We start from the raw sequence: 17,465 nt of genomic DNA on the forward strand, positions 1-17,465 counted from the left end.
CCCAGAGCTCATCCGCACCCTAACGGGTAAAGATGGCATGCCATCCACATGGGATGGCATCATGACAGCAGCAAAACGCTATGCGGAAACAGAGAAGCAACTGGGTAGAGATCTCCCACAGAGCACAAACCTCTACACTCAGAAGACGAGAGAAGACAACGTCCTCACCGCCAGACTAAATAAAAAGCGAAAGCTAGGCATTTGGCAGTCAAGGGTAAACTTTGACACCTCATCCGGCTTGCAACATCGAGTGGGCGGAAGGGATAATGTACAGTCGCACCGGAACTCCAGATGGACGCCACTCACCAAAAGCGTCACTGAGATATTCGCCACTGAAGAGCTCCCATGGCCAAAGCCTCCAATAATCCGACATCGTCACGATGCTGATCGGAGCAAATACTGTGACTTCCACAAGACAAAAGGCCACAACACTGAAGAATGCATAGACGTAAAGGACATGGTCGAAGCATTTGTCAGAGATGGGACGCTCGCGCACCTCGTGGCACAATAAAGGCTGAGCAGGCGGGTGCGTATAGAACCTCAGCTGGGGAAAACACGAATCAATTCCAGCTTCAAAATCGAGACAACATGCTGCGTAAAGAACGAGATCCCGAACCAGGTGCGTATCGGCTCGATGGCACTCCCATCCCAACAACATGGAAGGGAGCTTATTTACACAGTCTGCATGTAAATCAATTCCAATTTGTAAAGAAAAGGCCAAGAGCCACTTCTAATGGAAATGATTCTCTTTAAGAACATCGAAGCTGATGATTTTACATTTATACTTTTCTGAACACTAATATGCCGGTTTTCACCGCATAATTACGTGAAGTCATTGCATGGGAAGGCGGTCCTACCCGCACGAACCCAATAACTTGACAAACCTTCACGCATGTCAGTTGAAGGGGAAGAATTCAATTATCCCATTAAATGAAAGTGCCGGTCTATCCGCATGAATCATTAAAGGAAACTGAGTAATAACCTATCAACAACCGCGCGTCGAACGGTTAAACTATGCAACACTGGTGACGGCGTTCACATTACGTGAAGTCGTTGCGTGGGAAGGCGGTCCTACCCGCACGAACCCAATAACTTGACAAACCTTCACGCAGGTCAGTTGAAGGGGAAGAGTTCAATTATCCTATTAAATGAAAGTGCCAGTCTATCCGCATGAATCATGAAAGGAAACCGATCACTAAACTATCGACAACCGCGCGTCGAACGGTTCAAAACAAAATTCTTAAAAAGGATAAGTAAAACCTACACGCAGGTCAGATAAGGGTAAAGTTTTGCCATCCTACTAAGTGCAAGTGACGGTTCTACCCGCACAATCACGAAAGAGGAAGCAAGACTTCCTGTTATCAACCACGTTCAAAGGTTAACTTATCCTCAAAAGGTGAGAAAAACCTACACGCAGGTCAGATAAGGGTAAAGTTTTGCCATCCTACTAAGTGCAAGTGACGGTTCTACCCGCACAATCACGAAAGAGGAAGCAAGACTTCCTGTTATCAACCACGTTCAAAGGTTAACTTATCCTCAAAAGGTGAGAAAAACCTACACGCAGGTCAGATAAGGGTAAAGTTTTGCCATCCTACTAAGTGCAAGTGACGGTTCTACCCGCACAATCACGAAAGAGGAAGCAAGACTTCCTATTATCAACCACGTTCAAAGGTTAACTTATCTTAATGCCTTAGAAATTTCGAAAAGGAAAACCTACACGCAGGTCAGATGAAGGTTAAAGTTTAGCCATCTTACCAAGTGCAAGTGACGGTTCTACCCGCACAATCACGAAGGAGGAAGCGAAACTTTAACCCATTATCAACCACGTTCAAAGGTTCTTATTCTAAACACTTGGAAAATTGCTAATTTAAACTAAGTATGCAAGTCATAAGTTTATAAAGCAAGGAACCCAAAGAAGGAAATAACAATCTTATACGCAAAAAGATTAATATTTCAAGAATATATTACAAGAATGGCCAGGTAACTACCCGCCTAAAAGAATAAAACTATACAAGTCTTAGCAATGGGAAGGGATCTTCAGGATCAAGCTTCAGGGCCGCTTCCACTTGGACCCGCTCCGTCAGAAGAACGGGGTGGTTCGAGGAACGCTTTGAGGACAGCTAACCCATCATCAGCAGCAGCTACTTCGTCCACCTTTTCCACCACTGGATGCGGGAAGGCGGCGTATTGGTTCAATGCTTGGTCATAAATGGCTTCGGTATCCACATCGAACAAAGGGAAGTTGGAAGGCGGGACGCCTTTCTCAACAAACCCTAGACCAAGCAGGAAGCCGGCCTTTTCCCCATCCTCATGAGAAGCGTTGAGGGCTGCGGTCATAGCATCATCGTAAGAGGTCTCTGAAAAGACCCGACGCACAACCTACAAAGAAAAAATACAAGTATTAGAACCTTTTCTTACAAAAGAAAAGCGAGAAGATAAAGCTAAACATACCTGAGGCAACGCTTCTCGAAGAAGCCATTGGAGGGCAGCTTGAGCTTCGTTATGGGCGCGTTCGGCTTCGCTCTTGTTAAGATTGGCAAGTAAAACTTCCTTTGCGGCAGCCTCTTCGACGCCCTTAAGTTTCCGCTCGGTGTGGTCAAGCACCCCCCTCTGGTCCAGGATTTCCTGGAGTTTCTTGGCATCTTCCATTGCCAAGGCATCATGAGCGCGTTGGAGAGCCTCTAATTTGGACTTGAGCTCCTCATTCTCCACACGCAAAGGCTCAGCAACGGCTTCAGCCTTGGCAGCCCTCTCGGTTGCGTTTCGCGCAGTCTCCCTGGCCAGCCGAAGCTGTTCATTCACAGTTTGGGCAGCCTTGGAGCGGGCCTCGAGTCGCGCCTGAACTTCAACCTCGAGGGCCTTGAAGGCCTTCTCCTTGTCGGCGGCAGCTGCCGCCAGCTGTTGGTTCTCCTCCCGAAGAGCACGCGCCTCAGATACGTCCTTGGCGCGAGCTGCTTTCAACTTGTCGTTTTCACGACAAAGCAACTCGACGCGCGGCTGCATCCGGGCTTGGAGAACCCGAAGCTCATTGGTTAGCCTACCCTCCTGGTAGCTAGCCATGGCTTCCCCCAACGCCCCATGAGGAGCAGCGTGGCGAGCCCAGTCCACGCACTCCACAGGGGTACGAAGGGTTGTTCCTCGGCGTATGTTCCATCGCGGAACATACACTTCATTGGAATCCGACACTGCAAAAGAAACAAGGTCAGTAAGGAAAAGATGATAAAAAACAAGGGAAAAAGAAAGGAACCCCACGCACCTGTAGGGTCAATGACAGGCCGATAGCCGCCAAACCCATCACCTGAACCTAAAGGAAATCCACCCAACAGGTCAGGCAGACGGGAAGGTGGCAAAGATCGGCGGGAAGCCCTGCGCGTATCTGATGATCCGGCCATCGGTGCCGGTGGCGCAGGCATGGTGGCAGCCGCCGTTGTCGCCGTTGTGGTCGCCGCCGTGGTCGCCGCCTCGTAGTCAGCAGCAACAGTAACCGCCGGCTCTGTGAAGGATGCTGTAAAAATCGCACTCACGGCCGGCGGGGACGTCATCTCAGCTGGAACAGTCTGCTCAGGAGCAACTGAACCAGCGGAAGCAGGCGCGGTCACCTGGGTCGACGCCTCAGGTAGGCTGACCAAGCCTACCGTCATTGGCGGAAGGGTACTCCTCTGCGCTTCACCCCGGAATGCGTCAACATCCACGCCTGCACAAAGAGGAGAGTGTTGGATAAATTTATGAAGTAATAAATCTACAGACATTATGATTGTACTTACGGGTTTTCTTGACCCTGAACGTACGGACGGGCGGGGAGGAACCCGATGGAGCCGGCCTCTTGGTACCGGTCACCGTCGTCTTCGTTGGTTCTCCGGAGGTAACGGTCGTAGCCTCCGGAGCAGTGGTCTTCTCACCACCGGGCTTCCCCGCCACTTCTTCACTATCTGACTCCGAGTCAGATAAAACCACTGGATCAGCTGTGGAGGCCTTCTCCTTCCCCTTCACGCCGGCAGCAGCCTTCTTCTTCCGCACCAACGGAGGAGCATCTGAGGATTCCTCAGAAGAAGACGGGTCAGGAATTCCAGCAGCGGGTACAGCATTGAGGGATTGAGGAAAGAATATCGCCTTACCTGGCCGCCGGTGGCTCAGGATCTCGTGGCCCAGCGGATAGACCTCCACAAACCGATCCGCCGTTTGCTCCAGGATGGGCAACTCGCCCTCGTCCAGAGCACGAGTACCCATCCGCGCAGGACCGTCGGTTTCCCGCGGGTACAGAAGCGACTCCAAATCATTTCCCTCTGAAAGAATAAACAGTTAGAAGACAAACGCGTATCAAAAAGAAAGACAAGACATACCATAGGGAATAGAGTTCAAACCGTATTCGAGAAGGATGGGAACCTGAGACGCATCCTTCCACACCCGGCTCATCCCTAACATGACCATCCCGGACTCCGCAAACCGGTAAACCGGAGATTGGATCCGGGATATCTTCGAAAACCATTCCGCCTCCTGGTAGTTGGGGGCGTGAAGGCTCGGTATCGCTTGGCCATTTTTAAACTTCATGGCAAGGGGGATGGCGCGGGCAGAAATGTAGAAGAATTCCTGCTTCCACGCGCGAAGACTGCGCTCGGTGTCGCAAATCTTCAGACCCTTAATACGGGTCGTCAAGGTGTACCACCCCTGGATGCACCTCCAGGTATAGAAGGTCATCAGGCGATCCACATGGGGCTCGATGCCCAAAATCCGGCACACCCACTCAAAATGGCGAATCTTGGCGATCGCCATAGGGTGCAGCTCGGTCAAATGAACACCGTGCCTCTCAAGGACACGGTAAACAAATTTTGTCAATGGGAATCTAAGATTCCCATAGACAAAAAATGCAGCATAAACCCCGATCTTGCCTCTGGGGGCATCGTACACGGTCTGGTGGGATTCAGGAAACTCAGGCTCGAGATGATCGAGCATGAACTTCCTGACAACATACCGGTACTGATCGCCGGGCAGAGCACACTGGCACTCGCCAGCAGTACCCCTGTCGTCAGCTATAGCTTCAGCATCACGAGAAGACATCTTGCAGAGGAAGAAAAGAACGATTTCGAGAGAATGCTCGATTGAATAAAGGAGTATTCGCCGGAAATCGCCTTAAAGATGAAGAGAAGAGTGAAAAGTATGGATTACAAATAACCCTCTCCCCCTTTATATAGTAATCGCAATTAATGCGGTGAATTTAATGCGGAGGAGAGAGAAATCGAAGGTGCAATGAAACTATGACACGTGACAAAAAGCAAGCTGGCAACAGCTGTTGACAGGACGCGTGCCAGTAATTTCGCGGCCACGCGCCCGAAAAATCGTGCCCACGCGCCAGAAAAAGCGACTGGAATGACCATGTTCTGTCACGTCACCATAACTTCCTGCACGTCCTGACAGTCAGAAGAAACCGTCGCACGACGTTTCAGAGGTTTGGACTGTTCTTATCTTTTCACCAACTCTTCGAATTTCAAAATTCAAAATTCGAAAATATTAAAAAGTAAGCGGGAAAATACCCCTTACCCCTTGGCAAACAAGTAACCGTAAGACGGATGCGGGTACAGTGTAAAGGCAAAACCCTTCACATACCTAGCACCCGCAGGGAATTGAAGTCAAGAACCTTGGCAAATAAGTAACCGTAAGACGGATGCGGGTACAGTGTAAAGGCAAAACCCTTCACATACCTAGCACCCCTAGCACCCGCAGGGAATTGACGCCAAGTAAACCTTGGTGAACAAGTAACCGAAAGACGGATGCGGGTACAGTGTTAAGGCAAAACCCTTCACATACCTAGCACCCGCAGGGAATTGAAGCCAAGTACCTCGGCAACCAAGTAACTATAAGACGGCTGCGGGTACAGTGTTAAGGCAAAACCCTTCACATACCTAGCATCCGCAGGGAATTGATGCCAGGAATACCTTGGAAGTAAAGTAACCGTAAGACGAGCGCTGGTACAGTGTTAAGGCAAAACCCTTCACATACCTAGCGCTCCGCTGGGAATTGAAACCAGGAAGGATCTTCTGGGCAATGCTTGCGGAAACGGAAATAACATCCCCGCATAGCAGGAACGTCGAGAACTACGTTGTTTGAAGCTCCAGAATGGAATTGGTGGTTTTAACATAATTGATCACTATGTTCAAAACTACCAAAACCTCATGGAAAATACATACAACTGGGACTCAATGCTCCTGACTTGCGAGGAGGTTACAGACCTACCCGCATCATACCCAAAGACCAAGCAGGAAACTCGGGCATTTCTGCAAGTGACAAGGACTTCCGCGGAAAGAATCCCCATGGAAAACCTTACAAAACCCTTTTCAAAACCCTTTGCTTAAGTCCAAAAGTTCACCTCACTTTATTAAACACGCATGAGAAGAACATTGGACTGGGGGGACTTGAAGAGGTAGGTCCCAGCAGAGCCCAGTTGGACCCGCAAGACTCACCTTAAACAGGGACGTCTGCGCAGAGACCAACTGGATCCGCAGGACCAACCATGCTCAGAGACGTGACGTCCTTACGCGCAGTACGCAAGCTGGTCCCGCAGGAAAAGCCTCCCAATGGTGAAGGACTCCGCCTGTCCCCGCAGCCTCGGATACAAGCCATTAGGGAAGGCCACCCGCGCAGCATGGCTACACGCACAAGGCACTTAGCTCTCGATCAGTGTCACCTGAAGGAATGAGCAAAGCCGGGAGCAATCCCGCACAGAGGCGGGAGGGGGAATACTCCCGCCCAAATAAGCCAGTCTGTATACTGAAGGATCTTTTACTGTACCTGACGAGGTATGGGCGAAAGATCTGATCAGAGATACGACAGCTCACTGATACAGTATGGCGAGCAGCATGCTCCTGTACTATATCACTATTAGCCGCTGCCTACTCACCAACTACTGTCATACCACGTGCGTAGCCGGCAGTTGATGGAAAGGGAATAGTATACAGCAGGCCTGGTCACTATCAGCCGCTGCCTACTCACCAACTACCAGCAAGGCACGTGCGTAGGCTACTGTTGATGAACAGGAACACTGTTGCAGCTGGCCATACCTCCTTGGAAACCTACCTTCGGCTATAAATACCCCAAATGGTATGATCATCTGAACACAACATTACATTATCTTATATCATCATAATATACCTGATATCTGCTCTAGCAATCTCTTAATATACTTTTATATTTAAAGAGCAATCTAGTCTGATTCTCACGCCGGAGGGTGGTCACAAGGAGGAACCCCCCCTTCTCAGTGACGAGCTCACGGTGTCTGTTTTGCAGGTTATCAGAAGAACCATCTTCCAAGGGTCTAACCACTCGTGGGAAACAGCTATCCAACCCCCAGGTTACCAGTAATCTGTCCGGGGTCCGGTTAGTGTTTCTTCACATACCCAAATCGTTTAACCCTCGTCAAGAATCTCACTAACCCACCTTCTGCTCTTCATATGGATACTAAACCGGCCACACAGGTTAGAACTTTGTGCTTTAATTTGAACAGATAGTTTATTAATTTTGGGTTTTGGGTTGATGTATCGATTGTTTGTGTTCTTGCAGCTCGATGCGGAGTTACCGGAAGTTATGGTGCGTTTTGATTACTCCTTTTTTCTTGTGTTTTTGATTAGTTTATGTGATTGGTTTGATAAAAATCTCATATTTTTTATGGGTTTCTTGTTAATTTGGGTATAATTAAGGTGATACTAATTGACTAACAAAAACCCTAAATTTGAATGCTCAATTTGGGAATAATTAAGCTGATACTAATTGACTAACAGAAACCATAAGTTTGACAATTTGGGATTCGATTATGGTAATCTAAGATCAGTGTTGTAGGACTCGCTAGGCGCTAGTCGGGCGGTAGGTTCCGACTAGCGATTAATAGGATTGGAATGCTTATATGTGAGAATGACGAGTCAATGAGAAAAACCAATATCTGGGGTTAACGGGTAATTAAAACCAAGGTCCGATTGCCTTTGAAGAAGAAAAAACAAAGGTTCGATTTGGGCCGCCTTTGACCGACTACCAGTTTTCGATTAGCTGAAGTTTCATGACCGACTACCGATTAATCGCGGCCTAGAATCGAATTTTACGGAACTTGTGTAAGATGTTGAAATTTTGCAATTACAGACGGAGTTCATGGTGGATATGAGTTGTGAAGGGTGTGTTAAAGCAGTGAAGAATAAGTTACAAACAGTGAATGGTGAGTATTATGAGCAGGATGGTGTTATCGTTTTGTGATTTTGTAGTGTTGTATTCATTCTACATCTGTTTGTTTTTTTATATTTTTAGGAATTAAGAGCATTGATGTGGATTTAGCCAATCAAGTAGTTAGAATTTTCGGGTCTTCGTCGGTTAAGACCATGGCTGAAGCTTTGGAGCAGACGGGTAAAAAAGCCCGTTTAATCGGTCAAGGGTTACCAGGAGGTAGGTTTGATTGATTTAACCGAATTATCCGAAAAATTCTTATTTGGTTTACTCTTGACTATTAAACAAAATAAAGTCTCTAACTACCGATTTTGCAATTCAGAGGTGTTGATTTCGGCTGCTGTTGCTGAATTCAAAGGCCCACAAATATTTGGGGTGGTTCGTTTGGCCCAAGTGAGTATGGAGTTGGCTAGAATCGAAGCTAATTTTAGTGGGTTGTCACCTGGAAAACATGGTTGGGCCATAAACGAGTTTGGTGACCTTACTCGAGGTGCTGCGAGTACTGGCAAAGTGTTCAGTCCTGTTAATCAGTTGTCAGAAGAAAAGGTCAGTTTATATAAATGGATCAATAACTTTAAAAAGTGTAGTGTAAGCTGTTTATTATATTAAAAATTTAGGAAGTACGCCCATTTTAGACAGGTCTATGGGCTTTAATATACAAAATTTCAGAAGAACAGGACTGAAGCATGTTTGTATTCGCTCATTTAACTTTAGCCGAACAAACAATCGAGCACGACCTGTTAAAGGAATGGAGTTTTCTTGTTTGTCTTTGTTTATGTCTGTTTGTTAACAATATATACGAGCAGTTCGCGCACGTAAACAAACAAACATATCTGAACATAGATGAATGAATATAACAGAGCTAAAATCAGTTAAAAGTAATGTGAAGAACAACGTGTTGGGCCTAAAAAGTTATTAAAACTATATTAAGTTGTAATAGGTAAAATGAAATCAATGGATGTATTACGAAACATAAACAAACGAACCCAAACAAACGTAAATGAATGTAATGAATGAACATAATCGAATATAAATGAATGGGCGTAAACGAATGTTGACGGTCATAAATGAACAAACGAGACATGTGTTCATGCTCAACAAATCGTTTGTTCATGTTCGTTTGTTTATGGCTCATGTTCAGCTCATTTACAGGCCTATATATTTTACAAGTTTGGTGACTAATATACCAAAGTACTTTTTAGTGTATGTTTTACAAATCTAAGAGCCTTAATATACCAAAATTAGTATGGTATTTTTTGTATAAAAATAAGAAAATATGTTGGTTTCTATGGTAGTGACCCTTTACTATATGAAAACAAAAATAATAATAAACAAACAATATTTGTAGGCGCTTGGTGACCTGGGAACACTAGAGGCTGATGAGAACGGTGAAGCGTTCTTCTCGGGTGTCAAAAAGAACCTTAAGATCGCTGATCTTATTGGTCGAGCAATAGCAGTGTATGAAAAAGAAGACAGATGTGATGCTGGGCTTGCAGCAGCAGTTATAGCAAGAAGTGCAGGAGTTGGTGAGAACTACAAGAAGCTTTGCACATGTGATGGCACCACCATTTGGGAAGCAACTAATGCTGATTTTGTTTCCAGTAAAGTTTAATGCGAAGTTGTTAAGAGCTGTTATCTATTTTGATTTGTGAAACTTTGTATTTGGATAACCTTCGAGCCGACTTTTGAACTAGGATGGCCTATAAACCTGTTCCTATTATCGAATGATGAGAATCCAATGAGATAATGTGTATTATTGATTAACGGTTGATGGGATTGTAATAAGAAATTAAGGATAGTTATAAAGAGAAGTTAAATCGCTATGACCATCATTGATGGTGAGATCAGGCAACGGCGTCAATAGTTAATGCTCAAAAATTTTCGTTTTTGGTAGAGTCAACCACATGGGTTAAAGTAACAATTTACTCCTATATTTAATTAGAATTATAGAGTATATTAGCTTTTGTTTAATTAAGTTTAATACAACTACTTTAGTGTATTAATCAATTATAGTCATATGAGTTAAGAAAATCATTTAAGAAAAATGTTAAGAAGGTCACGTTTGAGATGTGAAATATGGCGACAGCAATTAGACTAGTGCCCCACTGGTTTCACGAGGAGTGCCAGACCCAACGACTCAAAATTAAACCATTTACCGTCACCGGCCACCAGCCTTATCAAGGAGCCATTTATTTCGTATTTAAATTATTTGGTTGGTTTGAAATTCTTTTTTCAATTTTCAAATAGCAGATAGATATATTAGATGAAAGAAAAAAAAACAATTTTAACCCGGAAACATAAGAACCCGTGGTAGAGGATTTGCAATGGGTCTATGTTGGCCCAATTGATGACTGAAGAAACACTAAGCTACTCCGGGCAGATTACGGATAATCTGGGGGTTAAATAAATGTTTCCCACGAGGGGTTAGATCCAGCAAAGATGGTTCTTCTGATAACCTTCAAAACAGACACCGTGAGCTCGTCACTGAGAAGGGGGGGGGGGGTACCTCCTTGTGACCACCATCCGGCGTGAGAATCAGACTAGATTGCTCTTGAATATGTGTATATTAAGAGATTGCTAGAGCAGATATCAGGTATATGATGTAAGATACAAGATAAGATGAGATGATCATACCATTTGGGGTATTTATAGCCGAAGGTAGGTTTCCAAGAGGGTATAGCCGGCTGAATAGTATTCCTGTTCTACCAACTGTGGCCTACGCACGTGCCATGCTGGCAGTTGGTGGGTAGGCAGCGGCTGACAGTGACCAGGCCTGCTGTGTACTATTCATTTTCCACCAACCGCAGGCTATGCACGTGGTATGACAGGAGTTGGTAAGTAGGTAGCGGCTAATAGTGACATACAGTACAAGAGCATGCTGCTCGCCATACTGTTGTCAATGGGCTGTCGTATCTCTGGTCAGATCTTTTGCCCATACCTCGTCAGGTACAGTACAAAAGATCTTCAGTATCGTACGGACTGGCTCATTTGGGCGGGAGTATTCCCCCTCCCGCCTTTGTGCGGGATTGTTCTCGGCTTTGCTCATTCCTTCAGGTGACTACTGAATTATTGAGAGCTAAGTGCCTTGTGCGTGTAGCCTTGCTGCGCGGGTGGCCTTCCCTAATGGCTTGTATCCGCAGCTGCGGGAACAGGCGGAGTACTTCACCATTGGGAGGCATTTCCTGCGGGAACAGCTTGCGTACTGCGCGTAAGGACGTCACGTCTCTGAGCATGGTGGGTCCTGCGGATCCAGTTGGTTTCTGCATAGACGTCTCTCTTCAAGGTGAGTCCTGTGGGTCCAACTGGGCTCTGCTGGGACCTACCTCTTCAAGTTCCCCCAGTCCAATGTTCTTTTCATGAGTGTTTAATAAGTGAGGTGAACTTTTGGACTTAAGCAAAGGGTTTTTGAAAAGGGTTTAGTTTTAAGGTTTTCCATGGGGATTCTTCCCGCGGAAGTCCTTATGTCACTTGCAGAAATTCCCGACTTTCCTGCTTGATCTTTGGGTATGATGCGGGTAGGTCTGTAACCTCCTCGCAAGTCAGGAGCGTTGAGTCACACTTGTGTGCATTCTCCATGAGGTTTTGGTAGTTTTGAACACAGTGATCAATTATGTTAAAACCACCAATTCCATCTTGAAGCTTCAAACAATGTAGTTCTCGACGTTCCCGCTATGCGGGGATGTTATTCCCGTTTCCGCAAGCATTGCCCAGAAGATCCTTCTTGGTTTCAATTCCTTGCGGAGTGCTAGGTATGTGAAGGGTTTTGCCTTGACACTGTACCCGCACTCGTCTTACGGTTACTTTACTTCCAAGGTATTCCTGGCGTCAATTCCCTGCGGGTGCTAAGTATGTGAAGGGTTTTGCCTTAACACTGTACTCGCACCTGTCTTACAGTTACTTGGTTGCCAAGGTAAGGGGTATTTTCCCGCTTACTTTTGAATCTTTTTGAATGTTTGAAATTCGAAGAGTTGGTGAAAGGATAAGAACAGTCCAAACTGTTGAAACGTCGTCCGACGGTTTCTTCTGACTGTGTCAGGACGTGCAGGAAGTTATGGTGACGTGACAGTACATGGTCATTCCAGACGCTTTTTCAGGCGCGTGGGCGCGATTTTTCGAGCGCGTGGCCGCGAAATTAATGGCACGCGTCCTTTCAACAGCTGTTGCCAGCTTGCTCTTTGCCACGTGTCATAGTTTCATTGCACCTGCGATTTCTCTCTCTTCCGCATTAAATTCATCGCATTGATTGCGATTAGTATATAAAGGGGGAGAGGGTCCTTTGTAATCCACACTTTCACTTTTCTCTTCATCTTCAAAACGATTTCCGGCGAATACTCACCTTTTCAGTCGAGCATTCTCTTGAAATCGTTCTCTTCTTTCATACCTGCAAGATGTCTTCTGCTTACGATCTTGAGGCTACAGCCCAGGAGGCTGGGGTGTACGCCGAGAACCCGTCATCCACGTCCGACAAGGATGACAAGAGTACTGCTGGCGAGTGCCAGTGTGCTCTGCCTGTCGATCTATATCAGTACATCGTCAGGAAGTTCATGCTCGAGTCTTTCGAGCCTGAGTTTCCTGAACCTCATCAGACAGTGTATGATGCCCCCAGAGGCAAGATCGGGGTATATGCCGCATTCTTTGTCTATGGGAATCTTAGGTTCCCCTTGACGAAGTTTGTGTACCGTGTTCTGGAGAGGCACGGTGTACACCTGACCGAGGTACACCCGATGGCGATCGCAAAGATTCGCCACTTCGAGTGGGTGTGCCGGATTCTGGGCGTTGAGCCCTTCGTCGACCGCCTGATGACCTTCTACTCTTGGAGGTGCATCCAGGGGTGGTATACTCTGATAACCCGGATCAAGGGTTTGAAGATTTGCGCAACCGAGCGCAGTCTTCGTTCATGGAAGCGGGAGTTCTTTTATATCTCCGCTCGCGCCATCCCCCTTGCCATGAAGTTTAAGAATGGGCAAGCACTCCCCAGCCTTCACGCCTCCAACTACCAGGAGGCGGAATGGTTCTCAAAGATTTCCAGAGTCCAATCTCCGGTTTACCGCTTTGCGGAGTCCGGGATGGTGATGCTCGGGATGAGCCGGGTGTGGAAGGGTGCGGAGGCGCAAAAGATCCCGATCGTCCTTGAATACGGTTTGAACTCTGTCCCTTACGGTATGCTCTGTCTTCTTTGTTTATATAGGTTTGTCTTCTAACTGTTTTTCTTTTATTTAAGAGGGGAACGACTTGCAGTCGCTCCTGTATCCGCGGGAGGCTGATAGTCCCGCTCGGATGGGTACTCGTGCTCTAGATGAGAACGAGTTGCCCATCCTTGAACAGACGGCGGATCGGTTCGTGGAGGTCCACCCGCCAGGCCACGAGATCCTGAGCGCCAGGCGGCCAGGTAAGGCGTTATTCAATCCTCGACCCCTCAATGCTGAAACCTCTGCTGGAATTCCTCTAATCTTGTGTTCTGATGAGGAATCCGCAGATGGTCCTCCGTTGGTGCGGAAGAAGAAGGCTGCCGGCGGGAAGGGGAAGGCGAAGGTGGCCTCCACTGCCGATCCGGTGCCTCGGTCTGATTCAGAGACCGAGAGCGAGGAGGTGGCGGGGAACCCTGGTGGTGAGAAGACCACTACTCCGGAGGCTGCGACGACTGTCACCTCCGGAGAGCCCAGGATGACGACGGTGAGCGGCGTAAAGAGGCCGGCTCCATCGGGTTCGTCCCCGCCTGTCCGCACTTTTAGGCTCAAGAAAACCCGTAAGTACAAACTTCCTTTATTTTTAACTTCATAGCTTTCCATCATTAATACTTATCTTCCTTGTGCAGGCGTGGATGCTACCGCATTCCAGGGTGGAGCGGGGAGGAGTACCTCCGGACCCATGACGGTAGGCTTGGTCAGCCTACCTGAGGCGACGACCCAGGCGGCTGCGCCTGCTTCAGTTGGTTCAGTTGCTCACCCAGTTGAGCCAACTGCTCCAACTGTGATGACATCACCGCCGGCTGTCAGTGCCATATTTACTGAATCTTTCACTGAGCCGGCGGTTACTTTTTCTGCGGACTCCGCAGCGGCGACCACGGTTGTGAGTTCACCTACGGTGAGTTCACATCCGTTGGTTTTTACTACCGCGGCGGCCTTCACCATGCCTCCTCCGTCATCGACAACGACGGCCGATCCTTCAGGTATGCTTGGGGCTTCTCGCCAACCTATGCCTCCTTCCCATCTGCCTGACCTCTTGGACGGATTTCCCTTGGGTTCAGGTGATGGGTTTGGCGGCTATCGGCCTGTTGTCGACCCTACAGGTGCGTAGGGTTCTTTGGGCCTTTTTTTTTTTTTTTAATATCATCTTTTCCTAACTGCTTTTTGTTTTTTGCAGTGTCGGATTCCAATGAAGTGTATGTTCCACGATGGAACATCCGCCGAGGAACAACCCTTCGCACACCTGTGGAGTGCGTGGAGTGGGCTCGTCACGCAGCTCCCAGTGGTGCGTTGGGGGAAGCCATGGCTAGCTACCAGGAGGGTAGGCTAACCAATGAGCTTCGGGTTCTCCTGGCCCGGATGCAGCCGCGCGTCGAACTGCTTTGTCGTGAAAACGACAAGTTAAAAGCAGCTCGCATCCAAGAAGTAGCTCAGGCGCAGGCTGTCCGGGAGGAGAATAAGAGGCTTACCGCAGTGGCTGCGGAAAAGGAGAAGGCCTTCAAGGCCCTCGAGGTTGAAGTTCAGGCCCGGCTCGAGGCCCGTTCCAAGGCTGCCCAAGCTGTTAACGAACAGCTTCGGCTGGCTAAGGAAACTGCACGGAACGCAACCGAGAGGGCCACCAAGGCTGAAGCTGTTGCTGAGCCTTTACGCCTCGAGAATGAGGAACTTAAAGCCAAACTAGAAGCGCTCCAACAGGCTCATGATGCCTTGGCGATGGAAGACGCCAAGAAGCTCCAAGAGATCTTGGACCAGAGGGGCGTGCTTGACCACACTGAGCGGAAGCTAAAGGGCGTTGAAGAGGCTGCTGCAAAGGAAGTGTTGCTTGCCAACCTCAATAAAAGTGAAGCCGAACGCGCCCGTAACCAAGCTCAAGCCGCCCTCAAAGAGGCTCTGGTTGCCAAGGAATGGCTTCTTCGAGAAGCGTTGTCTCAGGTAAGCTTAACTTCATAATGTCTTTACGCTTTTCTTTGTAAATATAAAAGGTTTTGATACTTGTATTTTTTCTTTTTGTAGGTTGTGCATCGGGTCTTCACGGATACGTCTTATGACGATGCTATGAGCGCAGCCCTCAACGCTTCTCATGAGGATGGGGAAAAGGCCGGCTTCCTGCTTGGTCTAGGGTTCGTTGAGAAAGGCATCCCGCCTTCCAACTTCCCTTTATTTGATGTGGATACTGAAGCTGTATACGACCAAGCAGTGAATCAGTATGCCGCATTCCCGCATCCGGTGGTGGAGAAGGTAAGCGAAGTTGCCGCTGCTGATGATGGGCTAGCTATCCTTAAAGCTTTCCTTGAACCGCCACACTCTACTGATGGTGCGGGTCCAAGTGGAAGTGGTCCTGAGGCTTGATCCTGAAGATCCCTTTCCACCATTAGAGTAGATTTTTATTTTTGTATAGCTTCTTTTGTATGCGGGTATGTACCCAGCAATCTTTGTAATATTTGAATTTCGATGGAATAAAGATTATTTGCCAATCCCTTGCCTTGTTTATTTCACGCATATTCTGATTTAACTTAGCAATTTCTTTAGTACTTAGATAATTTAACTTTTCAACGTGGTAGATAATAAGTTAAAGTTTTGCGTCCTCTTTCATGATTGTGCGGATAAGACCGTCACTTGCACTTAGTAGGATGGCTAAACTTTACCTATATCTGACATGCGTGGAAGTTTTCCTCATCTTTTCCTTTGAAATTTTCTAAGTGTTTAGAATAAGTTAACCTTTGAACGTGGTAGATAATAGGTTGAAGTTTTGCTTCCTCGTTCGTGATTGTGCGGGTAAGACCGTCACTTGCACTTAGTAGGATGGCTAAACTTTACCTACATCTAACCTGCGTGGAGGTTTTCTTCATCCTTCTGTTAGAAATTTTCTAAAGTATTTTGAATAAGTTAACCGTTCGACGCGCGGTTGTCAATAGGTTCGGTTTCCTCTCATGATTTGTGCGGTTAGGACCGGCACTTTTATTTAGTGGGATGACCAAAGTTTACCTATGACTGACCTGCGTGAAGGTTTACCGTTTTTTGGGTTTATGCGGGTTTTGCCGCCTTCCCCACGCAACGACTTTCCACGTAATTATGCGGTGAGTACCGGCATCAGTGTTGAATAAATTAACCGTTCGACGCGCGGTTGTTAATAGGTTAGTGTTCAGTTTCCTCTATCATGATTCGTGCGGATAGACCGGCACTTTCATTTGGTGGGATGACTGAACTTTACCTTTAACTGACCTGCGTGAAGGTTTGCCGTTTTTTGGGTTTATGCGGGTTTTGCCGCCTTCCCCACGCAACGACTTTCCACGTAATTATGCGGTGAAAACCGGCATATTCGTGTGGAAAGTTCATAAGTATAAATGTAAAATCATCAGCGTCGATGTTCTAAGGAGAATCATTTCCATTAGAAGTGGCTCCGGGCCTTTTCTTTACAAATTTGGAATTGATCTACATGCAAACTGTGTAATTGAGCTCCCTTCCATGTTGTTGGGATGGGAGTGCCATCGAGCCGATATGCACCTGGTTCGGGATCTCGTTGTTCACGCAGTATGTAGTCTCCGGCATTGAAGCTGCAATTTTATTCGTGTTTTCCCCAGCTGGGGTTCTAGACGCATCAGCCTGCTCAGCGTTCGTTACGCCACGAGGTGTGCGAGCGTCCCATCTCTGACAAATGCTTCGACGATGTCCTTTACGTCTGTGCATTCTTCAGTGTTGTGGCCTTTTGTCCTGTGAAAGTCACAGTATTTGCTCCGATCAGCATTGTGACGATGTCGGATTATTGGAGCCTTTGGCCATGGGAGCTCCTCAGTGGCGAATATCTCGGTGACGATTTTGGTGAGTGGCGTCCATCTGGAGTTCTGGTTCGACTGTACGTTATCCCTTCCGCCTAACCGATGTTGCAAGCCGGATGAGGTGTCAAAGTTTACCCTTGACTGCCAAATGCCTAGCTTCCGCTTTTTGTTTAGTCGGGCGGTAAGGACGTTGTCTTCTCTTGTTTTCTGGGTGTAGAGGTTTGTGCTCTGGGGGAGGTCTCTACCCAGTTGCTTCTCCGTTTCCGCAAAGCGTTTAGCTGCTGTTATGATGGCATCCCATGTG

The 17,465-nt window shown here is 47.3% G+C and overlaps 1 protein-coding gene across 1 annotated transcript; it reads left to right on the forward strand.

The window, feature by feature from the left end:
- The first annotated feature begins 7,388 nt into the window (after positions 1–7,388).
- On the forward strand, positions 7,389–9,903 carry LOC143561519 (copper chaperone for superoxide dismutase, chloroplastic/cytosolic-like). The gene is made up of 6 exons (XM_077049584.1): positions 7,389–7,466; positions 7,552–7,578; positions 8,122–8,194; positions 8,284–8,418; positions 8,522–8,745; positions 9,548–9,903. Exons 1-6 carry the CDS (start codon positions 7,443–7,445, stop codon positions 9,809–9,811), a joined length of 747 nt encoding a protein of 248 aa, XP_076905699.1. The 5' UTR covers positions 7,389–7,442; the 3' UTR covers positions 9,812–9,903.
- Positions 9,904–17,465: the final 7,562 nt, after the last annotated feature.

Source organism: Bidens hawaiensis, unplaced genomic scaffold (assembly GCF_021521415.1).
Source record: "Bidens hawaiensis isolate Kalapana, Puna unplaced genomic scaffold, B.hawaiensis_p1.1 tig00020696_1, whole genome shotgun sequence".
NCBI classification, from domain to species: domain Eukaryota; kingdom Viridiplantae; phylum Streptophyta; class Magnoliopsida; order Asterales; family Asteraceae; genus Bidens; species Bidens hawaiensis.

Bases quoted from the DNA above. Each gene is read 5' to 3' on its own strand.
- LOC143561519 (XM_077049584.1), top strand. From the start codon at position 7,443: ATGGATACTAAACCGGCCACACAG. The intron at 7,467-7,551 runs GTTAGAACTTTG...GTGTTCTTGCAG, and splicing joins ATACTAAACCGGCCACACAG to CTCGATGCGGAGTTACCGGA. The intron at 8,419-8,521 runs GTAGGTTTGATT...TTTGCAATTCAG, and splicing joins CGGTCAAGGGTTACCAGGAG to AGGTGTTGATTTCGGCTGCT.